This window comes from Centroberyx gerrardi, chromosome 8 (genome assembly GCF_048128805.1).
Source record: "Centroberyx gerrardi isolate f3 chromosome 8, fCenGer3.hap1.cur.20231027, whole genome shotgun sequence".
NCBI lineage: Eukaryota > Metazoa > Chordata > Actinopteri > Beryciformes > Berycidae > Centroberyx > Centroberyx gerrardi.
In genome coordinates this window covers 13,948,394-13,967,289 of record NC_136004.1, presented here as the reverse complement: position 1 = coordinate 13,967,289, position 18,896 = coordinate 13,948,394, and the positions used below count along the sequence as shown (strand labels likewise).

General features: G+C 45.1%; 1 protein-coding gene across 1 annotated transcript in view; it reads right to left on the bottom strand.

Annotated features, from left to right (window-relative positions):
- kiaa0825 (KIAA0825 ortholog) overlaps nt 1-18,896 on the bottom strand; it is a 115,774-nt gene that overhangs the window by 73,731 nt on the left and 23,147 nt on the right. The window contains exons 9-16 of the mRNA XM_071927495.2: nt 14,942-15,219; nt 12,892-13,042; nt 10,163-10,353; nt 8,528-8,734; nt 8,090-8,200; nt 6,035-6,174; nt 2,858-3,037; nt 52-282 (exon numbers count right to left, since the gene is read on the bottom strand). Coding sequence (XP_071783596.2) covers nt 52-282; nt 2,858-3,037; nt 6,035-6,174; nt 8,090-8,200; nt 8,528-8,734; nt 10,163-10,353; nt 12,892-13,042; nt 14,942-15,219 — 1,489 coding nt within the window. The remainder of the gene's footprint in view (nt 1-51; nt 283-2,857; nt 3,038-6,034; nt 6,175-8,089; nt 8,201-8,527; nt 8,735-10,162; nt 10,354-12,891; nt 13,043-14,941; nt 15,220-18,896) is intronic.

Genomic DNA, 18,896 nt, shown 5'->3' with positions numbered 1-18,896 from the left:
AGAACCTAAAATCTTGAAATCTTGAAAGTGTGACACCCAACCAGTGCGTACTTTTGGCAGCAGTCTCCTTTCCCCGCGGTTCCAGTGGAGTGTAGTTCCACTCCCTAGGGACTTTAGCCAGGACACTCTCTGGGACGTCCCGTCTGAACAAGGCTCTGCTGGGTTCCTCGGTGGCCTGCCAGCCCATCACCATGGAGACCAGGTGTCCCAGGAGGCTGTTGGTAGACTTGGTGACCATGGCCCGGACACAGCTGACCACTACGGGGACTGTCCGTGTTGCGTCTGACGGGAAAGGTGAATGAATGCAGTGAAGATGGACAGGACACAGATGAGAGAGAAATGTGACAGCATAAAGATGCAACTGTCAAAAAGATCCTGCTGTTGAGCTGCTCCTGCACTGTTACTCAACCCCCAAAGGAAACTAATTCGGTAGTATAAATGACAGACAGATGCAGGGCAGGAGGAATTGCTATAAATTTAGTACGGGTTGTGTTTCAAACCACTGGTACTGCCAGTACATAGACTTTTCAAACAAGCAATAGTCAACTCGGCCATAATGGCACCCTCAGTCTGCCTCTAACTCATCCATCCTTTTCAAGAAATGGGAAAACACAGAGACACAAATAGCTTGTGCATCCACACCAGGCCACTGAAGTATTTGGCTGAAATATCTATAGTAAAAGCAAGTAATGTCAAGTTAAAATCAGATGTTCTCTATCAAACCCAGGTGGCCTGACAGTAGAAATCTTACTACCCTCTCCAGGTGTGCTATGTCTTTCATCACTCTGCCCTTTCATATCCCGCTCATATTGATAGCAGAGCAGCTACAGCATGAAGTTGTATGGCACCCATAAACTTCCTACAGCGTCGGCTGTAAAACCAAAGGCTACAACAGAGAGATTTAGTACAGTGGCGGCACTGGAAGTGCACTGAAGTCTCCAGGGACGCCTAACAAATCTATGACCTCAGACCCATAGAAAAGGAGGAGAGCGAAACAGAAAATGATATAGGTTTTCCACTCTGAAGAGGGAGAAGCACACTGTGGCAGGTGAGACCTAGACCTATTTTTCAAAGTCACTTGGTGTTCAGACTTCATACCGCCTGCTACTGTATTGACCAGTGTATTGATTTGAAACAACCTGCTACTGTGTGATGTAACATCAGTGTAAGTGGAGAAATAGTGAAACTCTCAACATAATCTATGAAAGTTAACTCAATGAACAGTTTAAATGGAAATTGGGGGTACTGGGGGTATCCTGTAACCAAAATTATAATACAAAGATTGGGCACAGTCCAGCAATTAAACTAATTACCCTATGAGGATAAATGATAGTTGGGTGACATTGAGAATTTCTCTCTCTCGCTCGCTCTCTCTCTCTTTCTTTCTTTCCCTCTCTCTACCCTTCCCTTTCTCTGTCTCCATCCAAATGCTCTTCTCCAATCACCCTAATTTATGCTACAATAATTACCACTCACCCAGGATATAAAAATCACCACCAAAAAGAGCTCCAGACTCCACAGGAGTTCTGATTAAGCCCTGTATCAAAGCTTGTACCAGAGAGAACGAAAAAGAGAGAGAGTTGGGAGTAATTGCAGTCTCTGTAACAGCATATTAAAGCTATGCTTTAGCTCTCTCTCTCTCTCACACACACACACACACACGCAATGTCAACATTCGCCCATAGGAGAAATGAGAGATATGCTTTATGGCCAGCTTCACTCTTTCGGTTAAAAACATCTCAAACACGTTTTTGAGATCATTTCATCAAATCTCTAAATTAGTTACATACATCCTGAGGTGTGATACAGAATGAAAATTGTTTTTTGTAGTATTAAGCGTGCATTGCGAATACAGTAGTGCAGACTTCATTATTTTATTTTTATCATCACTTCATTGTAACTTCATTTTCTAGTATAGAATAGTATAGTATAGTACAGCATAGAACAGTATAGTATAGTATAGTATAGTATAGTGCAGTACAGTACAGTACAGTATAGTATAGTATAGTATAGTATAGTATAGTATAGTATAGTATAGTATAGTACAGTACAGTACAGTACAGTATAGTATAGTATAGTATAGTATAGTATAATATAGTATAGTATAGTGCAGTACAGTACAGTACAGTATAGTATAGTATAGTATAGTATAGTATAGTATAGTACAGTACAGTACAGTATAGTATAGTATAGTATAGTATAGTATAGTATAGTATAGTGCAGTACAGTACAGTACAGTACAGTATAGTATAGTATAGTATAGTATAGTATAGTATAGTATAGTGCAGTACAGTACAGTACAGTATAGTATAGTATAGTATAGTATAGTACAGTACAGTACAGTACAGTACAGTACACTATGGTAGAGTACGGTATGGTACAGTATAGTATAGTATAATACAGTATATATTGTACAGTAGAGTACAGTGCAGTACAGTACAGTACAGTACAGTACAGTATAGCATAGTATAGTATAGTATAGTATAGTATAGCATAGTTTAGTATAGTATACTGCTCTCCAAAGCAAAAGTGCAATAAGCCTATGAGTAATGAAACACATTTTTTTTACATTAAAGTCCATCCCCTGCCCAAACAATCAATTTTGCTGGTAGGAGTAGCCTATATTTTTTGTTGACAAAGATAAACATTGACATTTAATACACACAGAAAGTAGTTATTGCTGTTTGACTGTATAGGGCAGCATAGCAGAGTATAACATAAGGTAGTATAGCCTTTAGTAATATACAGTAACTGCTACATCAATGTAATGCCGGCATTCCGACAATGGGTTGGGAACATGGTCCTCAGTGGCAATGACCCGTCAACTATAACCCTATACAACAATTGGTTCCTTTACCTGCCAGTGTGTAGAGATGCTCCCATATGTGCCCACTGTCTAGGTACGGTTCCAGGACCTGAGTCAAGGCCTTGGGGACATTATTCAGAGAAGTGAGAAGGTTGAACACCACGACCATGAAATCATCTCCTGCCTTACAGTTCTCTGGAGACGTTTCCAAGCCACTCTCCTTACAGAAATCTGTAAATAAAAAAATAAATAAATAGTCATGTTGGTGAGACATTTTTGCACACAATACAAATAAATGTGTGAGTATTTCAAAATGTCAACGAATTAATTGAATCTTGAGATTCAGGGGCAATTCATACACACACACACACACACACACACAACACTCATGAGACATGAAAAAGTAGACTGCACACATGCATTCAGTTTGGGGTGTGTGGGAGGGTATAAAATCTGACCGGTCTTTTGAATTATGATTCAGAGAATGACCAAGCATTCTTCAATCTATCAATCAACCGCAGCAGCAGTAACGACGCTCATCATAACCCAGCTAAAGAATACGGAGCTAGGTACGGTAAGACAGAAAGCCCTATCCTAGGAAACAGCATGTTGACTTCTGCACACAAAAACATATTGGAAAATGTCAAGGCTGCCCAACCTGATGCGTGTTAACAGAAGAGGTGAACAAAAGGAGTTTTGGAATAGAAGGGGAAGAAAAAGCCACATCTGTGTTAGATGGAGAAAAGAAAAAAAAAAAGAAAAACAGACAAGAAAAAAGAAAAGAAAGAAGAAACAGATTCCAAAGCCCCTGGCGGTGGGATCCACAGCACATGGAGACGGGAAGTGAAGAGGAAGAGGTTTTGACAGGGTGTCCTTGTGGGGGTTGCTGTCTGAGCGCAGGGCTGAGGGTGGAGGTGTGTGTGTGTGTGCGTGTGTAACCCATATGCATGTCTATACGTACGACTGTGCTTAAGTGTGTGTTTTGCGTGCCGATAAGTGTGCGTGTGCGTTAAGTTGACAAGGAGTTGCTGAGGAAAGGCCCGTTGCTCCAGAGGTGGCAGACATCCAGCGGTCTGTCAGTCGGCTGTGTGGGAGATGACAGCTATTTGAATAGGAGAGTGTATCCAACGCAGCAGTCGATGAGGGGGCGCTGTGATGGAGGGCAGGGCGGCTTCCTTGTGACTAATGCTGGACTATTTTAAAATGACAGGGCTAAATTAGCTGCTGCATTACAGTGACCGTAATATCAGCCAGCTTAATACCAGGCAGGTAGGGGGAAGCAGCACCACCACTCAAGGCCCTGATGGAAATTGATTTCCTCTATCTCTCTTTCCGTCTCCCTGTCTTTATCTCTCTAACTTCTCTCCCTCTCTCTCTCTTTCCTCCCTCTCTCTTCCTTTCACAATCACAGATCATACACACACACACAAAAGTGGTCAAACACCCTGACCTACAATCAGTCTATTAGGCGGCATTATGTGGGTAATGCCGGCATCTTGTTCTCTGCCTGTCTGGTAATTGGTCCTTAAGGAGAGGCTGTGCTGGATATCGCTGCTGTAGCTGCGACGGTCCAAGGAAACGGGGGTGACTTACATTAATTTCCACTTGGGGTGCTGGAGAGCATGGCAGGTTAACTAGGCGCCTTTTAATAATGATCCTATTATGGAGCAGGAGATGACTTGGGAGAAATGGATGGCAGTGTACTGGCTCATCTCTGTGGAGTTTTCACTGCTGCTGCAGCACACAATAATTCCAATGTGTGTGTGTTTGTATGTCCATTTCTCTGTCGCTTGCTCTATCCTCTCTTCCCCTCTCTCTCTCTCTCTCTCTCTCTCTCTCTAAGCCTCTCCAACCTTGATACATGGCCAATACATACACCTGTTTATCTTCCGGACAACCAGTCAACCAGTCACAGGGGGCCCTCTCTGCAAACCTCTGTAATTGGAAGCAGACACACTGATGATAATAAAAAAGGTGTGTGTGTGTGTGTATGCCTGTGTGTGTGTATTTTATTTGTGCACCAGACTTAGTGTATCTCCTGATTTAGGGTGTGTTGTGTAACAGGCTAGAATACTATAATTGGTAAATGTAGAGGAGGTATTATGCAGTTAATGCATTTTAAATTGGCAGTCAATGAGTAGGTCAGTTTGCTAGCTAGCTCTCTCGTTAGTGTGCTTTGATAAGGCACTCGCAGATATACTGCAGCACATTGTAAAACATATAATTGAGCAATCACAGTGTGCACTAGCTGAAACAGAGTTAGCATATTAGAAAAAAGTGCACCTCTTGAAGTGTCCTAGTGTTACAGACGCTGACTTTATGAATTAAAGTGTGTACTGTAACACACAAATTTAAACTGGCAGCTGGTTAGTGACTATACTCTCCCACTTATCTATGAGTTAGTTACACTTGAAATCTCATCTTCTATTTTCTATCCACAGAGCACCAAGAGGCACACCAGGACGAATCACGACTTAACAGTATAAGGCAGTGCAGTGGCTTATGGGAGTGTAGGCGTTCGGTCAAGCTGTTCCTTCTGTCTGTCTGCTTCCTGGTTAATTAGCCCGTCACCGTGATAGCACGCGAGAGTCAGCGCTTCCGGCGTTGATTTACGGCAGTGTGCGGGGAGAAGCGTTGCCGAGCCTCTGAGCCAGACTCAGGCCGAGCGAGAGAACGAGACAGTGAGAGTTGTTATTAATGAGGTCGCTATAATGTGAATTAATGTGCGAGTGCACAACAGTCTTTAAAGGTTAGACTGTTGCCAGTGCGGAGGAGAGAAGAGGGGAGGGAAAATCTTTAAAGGTCAGCATGTGTGCTCCGCCTGGTCCTGTTGAGTGTTTATTACTGCGCTCTATTGATTTAGTGATGATGATGACCATGGTGAAAATGATGATGATGGCAAAGATGCTGATGATAACTTCATAAAATGGATAGAGCTCATCCCGAGTCTGTATGACTCGATTAGGATCTTAGAGCACAGTAATTAAGGCATTGGTAAACAGTTTCCTACCCATGACCCTCTGGGAATGAGTCTGGCTCCACTTTGAAGAGGAGGAAATATCACAGATATTTTGTGGAGAGGCACATACATTAAGGACAGCCTAAAAGATACACAGCTAGGCATGTGCACAAACACACACACACACACACACACACACACACACACATCTATGCCCTTCATCCCTCAACACATACCCATCCATCTATTCCAAGAAAGAGCAGACTTACGCGAGTTTTCCAGGAGTATTCTGGGCAGGTGACAGTCTCTGTGCAGCAGCGTCACCAACAGCAACCTGGGACTGCTTCCCGGGTCAGAGGTCAGCAGCCTCAGCTGACACCCAGAGGCTGCCTGGCCCGTCAGGCCGTCTCTGTGAGTGCAGAGAAGGAAAACAAAGTTGACAGTTCTGCAGTGTCAGGTGAGTGTACAGATAGCAGTCCATTTAGCAAGAGACAACCGAGGAGGGAAAAAGCAGCACAACTGAAAGACAAAGACAGAAATCACAGTTGTCTTTGCTGACAATCTGGGAGGAAATAGTGTTTATGTTACAACGGTAACTTCCTTCAATGTCACTCACTCCTGATACCAGCTTAGTCTGCAAATGCCTTCATGCTTGCTTACTTATAGTGTGCACCGGGAAGGAATTAGCTCTAATCTTGGCTAGCTAAAAGCAAATTAACATTTGGGAGGGAGCCAAATACATGAATATACAGCAGTACCCCCCTCCTACATCTTTTGTATAACCAAGAGGCTGCAGCCAGCTGTGGGTAATGAGCCGTATCCTTGGTGTGTGTGTGTGTGTGTGTGAGGGTGTGTGTGTGAGTGTGTGTGTATGTGTGTGTGTGCGTACACTTCAGTGCCTGTGCGTGTGCCTACGTATTATGTGCATGTGTGTGAGCGTGCCGACATGTGTGTGTTTGCATGTTACTTTATACATCTCAATAAAATCTAATGGAAGGAATGGACAGAGTATGTCTAAAGAGAGGAGAGGAGAGGAGAGGAGAGGAGGGGAGAGGAGGGGAGAGGAGGGAGGCTGTACAGGGGGCGGCTGCCCGGGTATTAGCCATTCCATTTGAGCCAGAAAGCTAGAGCATGGTGCACCCTGCTGCTTGACTGAGGAATACTATGCCTCGACCTGACAGCGCAATTTATGATGTCACTGGGACCGCAAATCCAGAAGAAATCCTCTTTTAACTGCTCTGATAAATCTAGCCCGCTACGGCGCAGGGTCAGCTTACAGAACCAAGACACACACACACACATACACACGCACATGCACAAAGACAAAAAGGGGAAACACGCAGCATGGACGCATGCAAACACACACACACACACACACACACACACACACAGAAAACAACTTCAGATGCTTTCTTTATAGCCTGTAATGCTAGTTGATTTATTTATGTGCTTTGTGATTTTATTATTGTTTTATTTAATAACCATAACAATGGGTTTTATTTTAATGGGCTGGGGAGAGATTTGGCTACAGGGTCCTGGATGAGGACCTGTGGATCTGGCCAGGGGCCACTGGTAGGCCCCTTGGCGCCCTTGAATGCAGAGAGGAGGTGGGGGCACAGAAATAAAGAGGTCATAAAAATAAACTAATTTCAGGTCTCCAAGACTTGGGAGCAGGAGAGAGCGGGGGGAAAGGGGTTAGTTTGATTTGTGCTCCATCAGCACGCAATGACATCACCTCTGGCTGTGAGGGAGATGAGAGGGGAGGAGGGTGGAGTCGGGGGGTGAGGGTGAAGAGTGATTGACTGCACCGTGGAGGTCACAACAGTAACTGGACACACACATGCATGCATGCATGCACACATTCACGCATACACATACACATATACACACGCACACGCACACACACACGCACACACACACACACAGACACACACACACACACACACCTCAGTGTTCTCTGTTGACACCTTATGTGTAAAGCCCCCAGCAACCATCAACATAAACAAAATCAACAGAGTGGCACTGGTAGTTTTTTTTTCCTTTCTTTTTTTCTTTCTCAGCTTGCATCTGTCTTATATTACCACAGCCACTCTAGATTGAAGCCCTCAGCAATGGGCTAGAATGGCTATATATCTACAGGTATGTGGCTCTAACTCCACACACACATATGGTTCTCTATACAGTGGGTGGAGGTGCGTGTGACGGTTCAGCATACCAACGTGTATGTGTGTGTTTGTGTGTGTGTGTTTGTGTGTGTGTGTGTGTGTGTGTGTATGTGCGTGTGCACATGCATGTGTGTGCCTATGTTAGTGTGATTTACCTACCGTATGGACTGCTCTGTAAACAGGTCTGGGTCGATAGCGTTAAGCCAGTGCACTCCAGTGCTGCCAGGCTGCTGTGGTGTCGACTCTTTCGCAGCATTGTTCATAAATGTCCTGAAGAGTAACAGAGATCAAACATGCCAATTTTACATCTTCAATGTACTGAAAACCCATGATCTATTTCAGTCTACTTCAAGCCATGATATCCTAAAATATCCTAAAACCAAATATATGCTATGTGCATTAATGTCATACAGAGTTTTTTAAATGAAAGTGGACAGCCCACTTTGATCATTCTTATGCGCCGTCAAGTCTATGGTGGGACTAGATCCCAGGTCATTTGGGGCATATATGTGGCTCCAGAGGCATTCGACTAATCCCTACCTTTTGCTTGCGCTATTGTAAGTCAGAATTTGTTAAAATAAATGTATAAATACCAACCCATACAGAAACGATAGGGGTGCTGTGACAATGACCATGACTGTCAGGAGCTGGTCACAAAGGCTGTGGATTTGGTATGGCCAGTTGGATCCGCCCGCTACTATGGCAATTGCTGAGGAAGAGTCGGGCCGCACCAAGGCCTCGGGACAGTCACACACACTCCACATTAGCTGCTCCACATACAGCAACACTGCTGTAATGTCACACCTTGGACACACAATAAGGGAATAGAAAGGGCAAGGATATGGAAGAAAACAGAAAAGTGGAGACGTGAGGGACAGGAGAAGGTAAGAGAGAGAGAGAGAGAGAGAGACAGACAGACAGACAGACAGACAGACAGAGACAGACAGAGACAGACAGACAGACAGACAGCCAGACAGACAGACAGACAGACAGACAGATTAAAGCACTGAAAGATAACATCCCTGTTTTCAATGGTCGCAATCCTCTATCACATCGTGACATAACCTCATTGGCTGGCCAGTCAGATAATAGAACCTCCTGGTGAGTTTACAGTTGGAAAGTTGAGTGTACTGCTGGCTTTGGATTTCACTATAAAAGTCATCGCTTTCACGTTTAAATGCCTATAAATCTGTTTCCTCAATTGGTTGGGGAGAGCTGCTTATCATCTCTCATCTCCTCATCCCCGCGCTTCTCCCTCTAGATCCAAAACGGTCGTTAGACACACACAGGGTTAGACAGATACAGGAGATCTGAGGTAGCCTAAGAGTACCCATGTGAGGGTTATATACCTAGGAAGCTTGGAGGGGCTTTGAAACTCTATCTGCTTAGCGTAGCCTTACACTTTGTACAATTGTCCTTCCAGAAACACACACACAGACTCTCTGAGCAACATAAACCAGGCTTTGTGTTGACATCATGCAGTGCAGTACATGTACACTGCACCTTATCAGTTTCTCTCCCTCCTCCTCTCACTGCATGTCACGGTTTGACCTGCTCCTCGTCATCAGCCAGTGATGAAACGGAAAATCAGAGGAGGAGAAGGAAGAAGGAGGAGGATGGAGAGGAGGACAGGAGAGTCCCGAGCCTGGACTGAGAGCGTGTTTATGATGTGCTAACACTACGTTCAGACCTCCACCATCAGGCCCGTAGGAGCTGAGTGGAGCTGGGCCAGCAGTGAGGGAAGGGGAGCAGGCAGCAGAGATCATGCAGGGCTTCGTCAAGGAGTTGTGATGCAATACCTGAAGTCACCGTCACTTAGGATGAGTTCTTTATTATGTACACCAACGTCTATACTCATGTAGGCCATGCACAGATCTGTGTGAGGAATGAACCCTGATGTCATTTTTCTATGGAAGGGGAGGAGTGATTTATGCAAATCAAAACATGAAAAACACTCTGAGATGTGTGCACATAAGGCCTAACAAGTCATCAACAATTGCCAGTAATCCACAGACAAATTATCGTTGAAACGAATTATCCATTTTCAAAGGAAACCGTTATCATCCTTTTATATGTCAGCTCTGCAGGATACTTCATTAGTTGATTGTTCACATATTTGTTGATTAGAACACTTATCTACTGAACATCATGTAACAGCAAAACTAAATGTGACACTTTATCAAACTACGGGTCAGGATACTTGTATTACTGTGAGAGAGGACAACGAAGTACCTGATTTGCAGGTGTCTCTTGTACGAAGGCCGGGCCCGGGCGTATCTTCGCACCAGCAGCTGTAGGGTCTCAGACAGCACCTGGCCCAGCACCTCCCGGGCCAACTCTGCTGGAAGGACCGCCCACAGGTCGCTACGCAACCCACACAGGAAGTAGAACCACATCTGCACCGAGAAGGAACAGCGCTCACCCTGTGGAGAAACAAAAAAAAAAGGGGGGGGGAGGTTGGGGAGGGAAAGGGGGGTTACACATGATGAAGATATATTATAATATGGACATTGAGAGCGAAGCAAAAACACAGAGAGAACACAGAGGAGAAGGAGGAGATAAAAATAGAGAGAGAGAAAGAGAGAGAGAGAGAGAGGGGGAGAGAGAGAAAAAACATGAAGGAGAGGAAGAGAGAGACAGAGACAGGTCTGTCAACACCAGGATGTCTCGGTGGTCACGCCACCTGCACTCTGCACCTGGGCTCCTTGCCCCGCTGGGATTTTAGACCGCTTTAAAGTCCTGAACTGGAGAACACATCACATCAGACGCACGCACACACACACCCACACCCACACACATGCATGTACACACACACTTACACACGCGCACATCCACGCACACGCATACAGTACATGCACATACACACAAAGACAAGGGGAAGAGTCCAGAAGTTCTCTGAATAAAGTGAAATAGAGAGACAGAGAGAAAGAGAAAGAGAGAGATAGAGAGAGAGAGAGAGAGAGAGAGAGAGAGAGGGTGAAAAGATTATTACCCTGGCACCCTGCAGTTTTAATTGTTTTCAGACACAAGAGAATGTCGCTCATTAAACCCCTGCACCCCAACTCCTCATGTTTAACCTCCAACAATGAACTCCACCAACGGACAGTGTGTGTGTGTGTGTGTGTGTGTGTGTGATGGACATACTGACGCAGCCAAAACTCCTCAACTTCCCCCCATCTTCAACTCATCATGCCCCTCAAGTCCCATCTCATTTTCTTCCCACTTCACCTCATCTATCCCGTCGTTTAGTTTTCTCCTTCCTCTCCCTCCCTCTCCTCCCTGGAGCCAGTCATTTAGGGATCGGTGGTGGATGGAGAGCGTGACCGAGCTCTACGTCCGGGATTAGGCCTCCATCCTCTGCCTGTGGACTCAGCAGAGCGAACCCAGACACAGACCTTGGATCCCAACCAAGAGGAGCCACGACGGCATGTGTGTGGTTGCACTGTTTCATTCTTCCATTCAATTCAAACTTTATTTAACAAGGCAGGTCAACTACGAACAAATTCCTATTAGCGATGACGGCCTGGCAACAATGATAACCTCGCAGGAGGACTGAGTCTGGGACAGGGAACTGAGGCTGGAATAAACTTGGAAACCCATGATGGCTTTTTTTCCCTTCCAGCTGAAAATTAACATGTTGGCTCTGAAGACGAAAGAAGGCAAAATCCATGATTGACAGGAATGGTTGCCAAGGTCACGTTCTAAACTTCCTTTGATCGCGTCAACTGACTTAATTTGCTGTTATTATACCATGTTAAGTATTTCATCTATTCTGTGCCAACAGCTATTCATATGCCAATATCAATGGGAATGTAAAAAAAGAAAGAAAAAATAGGGGCTGGAGTTGGGTCTGTCTGGAGCTGCGCTGAGCTGTGTGAGAGCCAAGATACAGAGCTGGGGATCCAGGACTGCACTAAAACCTGATGCATACAACTAAACACCATATATAACAGACCAAAGATACAGATACATACACACACATATACACAAACGGAAACGCGCATTCATACACACTCGTGCACACCCGCACATATGCATTCATGTGCGCACACACGCATTCGCACAGGCACACTCGAGCACAAGCACACACCTGCGCACAGCAGGTCTGTCTGACCCGATTGACCCAAGGAAGGAGGGAGGAACAAAGAAAAAAAGGCAAAAGCGGGGCAAAGTAAGAGAGAGAGGGGAGGTTTAGGTTGGTTTAAGGGCATAAAGGTAGGGGAGTTCCAGGGGCCCTATGCTGTTTCCAGACAGTCCCAGTGTAGACTGCAGACTTCAGACAGCTGAATCCCTGGAGCCCCCGGGGCAGCACGGAAGCCACAGATGTTCTCAGGGAGCTCAGAGTAGAAGGCTGGGTTAGAAGAGGGAGAGTGGGAGGTAAAGGTGTATTGTGGGAATGAAAAGAAGAAGCGAAGGAAAGCTCCAGAGTATAATTCCTAGAGTTCCTCAAAATCTACAGAACAAGTCAGCAAAGACACGTGGCATTAGAAATTCTAGCTTTTACAATGAAAGGAGTGGAATCAACAACAGACAATCCTGACGTCGTTTTATGTGTTACTGTTCCTTTTGGAAGAATTTGGGATAAATAAAGATATACAGAGATATATAGGGTTTGGTGGTATATAATAAATGCTAGTTTATTTCAGGTTTTGGGCTTAAATTAGTGGTACTTCAGATTTAAGTAATAGTAACGTTACCTATCTGTATGAAAATGTTTGGGGTGATATAGGATTTTTTTTTTTTTTTTGCCATATTAGGGATAATATGGGACATTTTACCCCATAGGTGGTTTTGAGACTATATGAGGCTGTACCTACACTTTGTGGACACAATATGTATTCAGCTTTGAGGGTTACAGTACAGTATGGAGAAGTGTTTAGGATGATGTGACATATTTTAGTGTTTTGGTTAAAATGGAATTTTACCTCATAGATTTTAGGGTTAATATGTGGACACTTTACCTCGTAGAAGGGTTTGGGGTCGGTCCAGTGGTGGCTCTCTGCGTCGTGGAGGATGCTGGCAGAACACACCTGAACACAGTAGCTGGTCAGCTGCTCTCTCAAGGCCTCTGCTGTATCATGGTACTTCTGGATCGGCAGCAGGGTCAGGGGTCTGGGCGCAGGGACAGAAAACAAACCCTGGGATTACTGAATGGCAATATATAACCTATGATACACATGATATATTTAGAGCGAAGAAAGGGAACACTGAGGTCAAGAGTCCAATAGGGCACGATGCTATAATCCAGGATGCATAATTGACCACTGTATATTCAGGGAGCTATCAAACAAAGATGAGGTGAAATGATTAGATGAAAGAATGGGAGATTTATTGTAAAAGTTCAGTGTGACATTTCGTATCCTTTTAATCCGCCTTCATGTTGATACTTTCCAGAGAGGCGAGAGTTTAACAGGGGTGGAGGAGGTTTAAGACCAGGGGGAATGGATGGTGTAGAGAGAGGAAGGTGGTTTATGACCGGAGGGGGCACAGTGCAAGTGCAGGTGGAGGGGTGCGTGGGGCCAGAGGTGGGGCAACAGGAGCGGGGAGGGCACTAGGGGCACCAGGGACGCCTTTAGAGGGGATCTGTGGAGAGCAGAGGTTAAAGGGGTATTATGGGGCAGAAAAACTCAGCAGATGTAGACACAATATGGGTGTCATTACCACCTGTCAATCATTTCTACTCTGTCTCTCTCTCTCTCTCTCTCTCTCTCTCTCTCATTTGGGGCCCCTCCTCCTCATTTCAAAACTACATTTTCCCTTGAAATTTCTAATTCTGTTCTTCTGCTTTCTGCCTGTGTCAAAGGCACAGATTTTGGAAGCTGTAATCTCCAAAGCAGACCCACTCTCTCTGTCTTTGCTTAATGAATATCTATCTTTTGATTATGACTGAAGTTACATATCATATGATAGCATAGACATGGTAGCCAGAGTGACTTGTGATACACCGTTCTCAGTTCTCAGTATAATTGTTTACTGAAACAATTTGGTTTCTGAAGTGCTGAGTGGGCCGTCTCAAGCCAGCAGAATCAGCCGTCCCTTTAGCCTATAATTGTTAATACAATTTAGTTTCTGAACTGCTGAGCGGGCCGTTCCAAGCCAGCAGTGTCAGCTGTCCAGTTAGCTAATTGTTGTAATATAATGCTGGGAATTGGAGTTAAGCCTAGGCATAGGTGCAGGGTTGTGTAGGTGGCTTTGTCTGTGTTTGGTGTTGAGGGGGTTAGTTCTGGGACGCCAGAAATCCCTGTTGAGCTTTCTGGAGGTGTTGTGGGCCTGATTCAACAAAACATCTGTGATGGGAGGTGCCCATTTGATAACCCCAGTGACATACCCACACTCACACTGTAACATTTAGATTAGGTGGCCAGTGAATGGTGCTGCCTGTCTGATGGTCCTGTAGATTTATGACGGCGTAGCCTAAATGTCCTCTGTAGTCACCATTTGAGGTTTAGTACATCATTCTCTTTGACATCTATATGAACGGTCACCCTGGATGATGGCACAAAGGACTGTAACATCAAATTCTGTGTATTTGTAAATGCAACCTTTGGTTCTTTGCTGGGGAGGAACCAGCTGCTTCTCAACAAACCCATTTCTGTGTTTCTGCTGAATAGGTCAGTCAGTCGGCATCACTCACATAGACATCCATGTTCTTTACTGCTCAATTATGGTGTTTTAGTACCGCTGGCAAGACAGACATAACCTCGCTGCATTCAAAATTGACACAGGGCAACTATAAATCCAACAAAATCATTGGAGAGTAAAAACTCAGGTGTTTCCATTGTTCCTTTTGTGTTACTTAAAAGCGTAAATCTTTGCATTCATTGAGATTGCGATATTTTATGTCACTGATGCCCTGTCAGAGGAATTATGGGAGTATGGGAATGGATTTAGTATTTAATATTCAAAGTCATGTATGCACGCATATACACACACTAAGAGACATACATAAACTTGCAGCCAATACCCAAAACTCAAACACACAATCCCACGACACACACACCCTCAACTTACACTCTAGCTGTGGTAGCAGCTGAATCCCTCAGCCTGCCATGGTAGTGCCCCAGTCGCTGGTACACATAAATGCAAGTGGCCAGCAGAGCAGGCAGGTTCTTCAGGGGGGCGGAGGACGGTACCTCCAGGGCCCGCTCCTCCAGACGGCCCAGGACGGCAGATGTTGCCCTGCCACACGCCTCCACAAAGCTGGATCGCACCTCCAGGAGAGAGCTGTCCCTGCAGGCTACCGCCAAGGGCAGCAGAGCGTCCAGCTCGGCCACGACGGCACCGCAGAACTGACGGGAGAAAGAGGAGGTGAGGGGAAGACGAGGTGATTACGTTAACAGAGGGATAATTATTCAGGAGGAGAGCCGTAGAAAAACATCAAAAAAAGAGAGCTCATTAGATGTAAATAGTGGAAAACTGGCGAGGAGTCATCAGAATGACAAGGATTTGGGATTGAGTGGAGAAAATTATACATGCAATTCCCCCCCTAATGCCGTCCGAGCCATCCCAGCAGAAAAAGCAAAGATCAATGCAGATGTAGAGTACAGATGTAGAAACACTCAGGACATGTCCTCCGTGTAAACTTTGCTGCTGCACACACATAATTGGTATCAGGTCAAATAAAACCTGCACTTCTGAGGATACATCAGCGCTTGTCTAGTTTTATAACAGCATGCATCAAGTTAGTCACATTCAGAGAAAAAAAGGTATATAGGAGGAGAGATGGGGGAGACAGACAGGTGCCAAGAGGGGAGAAGGATAAGGTCAAAGAAAGGTGAGAGAGAGAGAGAGAGAGAAAGAGACAGAGAGAGAGAGAGAGATGGCGGCTTCAGCAATATAGAAGTCCTTTAGCTTCCCTTATACTGCAGGGCTTGGAGAGCAACAAGCAACACTTATCTCATTTTTCCACATTTGTCCTGGAGAAAGGCCCATAGGGACGGGGCTGCCTACACCTTCCTGTCTCCAGGGGCTGGGAGACTGGCTGATGAGGCCGCTTTAAAAGTGTTGAGTGTGTGTGCTTGCTGGGACACAGATAGGCGGTCTGGGCGTTTGTCAGTGCTTGCTAAAGGTGTGTGCGGCGAGTGTGTGTTTGCGGGGGTTGCATAGAGTCCATATGCTATACATTAATAGTTCAATATGCGTGTGAAATATTGAATCCACGACATTAATATATCATTTACACATGATTCATATATCACAGAGTTTCAGCGTGACTGTGGGACGTTTAAAAATACAAAATGCATCTTTTACCTATCACTGCAGAGAACTAGATACTAAGCCAGTTTTTGAAAAAGCCTGCAATCTGTAACCGCACACACACACACACACACACACACACACACCTTGACACAAACTGCCTCATGTGCTTCCTATTGACAGCACACTGAGAATAATAACAGAAGATCAGGCGAGTGCCAAAGAGTCACATATGTGTGTGAGTTCACCTCCAAATTTATACACCTATACAAGTGAGTTACGAGCCAGGCTGATTCAAAAGCCATAAAACAAAGGATATTTCCCAAACTCCTGCAGGAGCTACAGTACCAAGCCCGGTCACAGGGAGGAAAAGATCAGATTTGTTTTTTTCATTTTTTCATCATAACACAGAAAACTCAATACTCTAATTATCTAATGAATCGATCATTCACATCATGTATTACTCACCTCAGAGTAATTCTAGATTCACACACTCCATTACTTGACTTACTGTAGAGGCTGGCTGGGAAGTTCGACATTCTGTCAGATCAGGGGTCCAATGTGTGTACACAATTGACAATCTCACAATCTCTTCACAGCATTTTCTCCATAAAAGCCTCCAGTGGAGCTAAAAGGCCTGGAAACAATGGCCGTTTGGACAATTAAGTCAATATCTGACTACATGTAGTCATTAGGAGCTTAGCTGTGAGAGAGGGAGAGCGAGCCGCGGGCTGTCTGCGCAGATACAGACAGACACAACACTGTATCACCAAGGTGATGGGGAGGCCCTGGAGAAGCATCTCACACGCATACAGTATTGGCACACACACATACACACACACACACACACACACACGTACATGCACTCACTAGCAGACATTCATTCACACAAAAACAACCACACACGCACGTGCGTCCACGTCGAAGTCAGACTGAAACCTTAACTAGCTAAGATCAAAGCCCAGAGTCCCACCAGGACTATTGCAGCAAGGTGAAAGAGATGGTATAAAGTTTTTAAGTGCTAGGGAGGCCTGTTTGTGCGCAGAATGTGGAATGTCTAGAATAGACGAGCTAGACTAGAACTGAAGAAGCAGGTGAGGGCTTCAATGAAGTCTGAATACAGAAAAGGCATTTCTGTTGCTATAATAGGCAGCCGCCATCGAGGTCAGAAGGGCCCAGCAGAACAAAGGAAGTTCAATCCCAGGTACTGACAGGAGGGTGAATTCCAGCTGGTGACTACAGGGGAATCTGGTATTGCATCTATGCCCACTAAACTGCTGTAGTGCCCACACGCAGGGCACTGAAGCCCTAGTTCCTCTGGAGGTGCTGCTTTGTGGCTGGCTCCGCATCGATGTGTAGCAACACAAAACCAAATTACTGCGCATTTCAAAAACTCAAATTCCAATTACTGCATGTAACACACCTAATAAAATTGCTTTCTATTATATTAGGCCAGTAAAGCACAGCTCCAGTGTAAGCAACATCTAAACTGATGGTCTTATAGTGCAATACCTATGTACAGTATGGTAATTGTCAGGGGAACAGGTCACAAAGAATGACCCACAGAATGATCAGTATGAATGCAGAATCACCTGTCATTCAATGTACACCTTGCTGCCAATAAAAAACTGTGCACGCCCTAAACTACTCTGATGGACATACAGTACCACAGCCTGCATATGTATGGTAATGCAGACAGCGGAGTGGGTTTGCACAGAAAAAAAGTGGGGATTGAGGTATGAACATATGAATATAAATGAGTGAAATATTGATCCATCATAATGCCTTTGAACTGGCCATATTTCATGCTCAGGTCTTGTATAGTAATTTGCTCTCTGCTCAAACACTAGGGCATGTGTCAAAAAAAGGACGGGGGGGGGGGGGGAATATATATATAATATCTAACAGGCCTCGTCTTGGATGTCTGTCTGGCTGGGTGCTATTGAATGCAAATGCATGCATGTATAACCTTTGGGCTGAAAGGCTCTCATCTTTGAAGCGTTGACCTACACATAAATACGTTGTACAGGTCCTGAGCGCAGACAAATTCTGACACTCGTTAGCAATGAGAGCCACAAATACTGTCAGTGTAAAAGGGCTAGAGCAGAGGGGGAGGAGGAGGGAGAGAGACAAGAGGAAGCAAAGCAGCGATGATAAGAATATGTACGGTGTGCAGGGTAGAGGAGAGCAGCGGGCAGCAGCGAGGAAGCCAGAGGAAGATGAGTTCGGGGAAGTTTGAGGGAGTTCGAGGGAGACAAGTTGGGCATGTAGTCGAAGTAAATTGGAAGAGAAAATGAAGAGGTGGGGGGAAAAAAGACAGTATGGTGTCATTTTAAAGCAAAACAAGGATGTGGCAGTCCGACCCCAAACACTGAGGAGCCTTTGTAGAGTTAGACTCTAAGCCCGGTCTCACATCAGAGACCGGTCTCTCTCCTCTGAGAACAGACTGGTAATGGAACCGCAGTCAATCTCTGGTGTCTACTCCACCTCTCCCTGCCTTTTCCCAGGCCCTCTCACTATCCATCCCTTTATCCTGCCCTCTACCCTAGCCTCTTTGTCTTTGTGCCTCATCCCTCTCTCTTCTGTATACTCTCTATTCTTTCCCCCTATTCCACACCTTTCTCTACACTCTCTATCCCTCATCACATCCCACTCTGGTTCTTGGTTTCCTCTCGTCTCTCTTGTGTCTCTAGTGTATTCCCCTTTTATATCCCTCCAAGAAATACCGATGCCTCTTCCCAGGGCCCGGTCTGATCCGGGGTGTCAACCA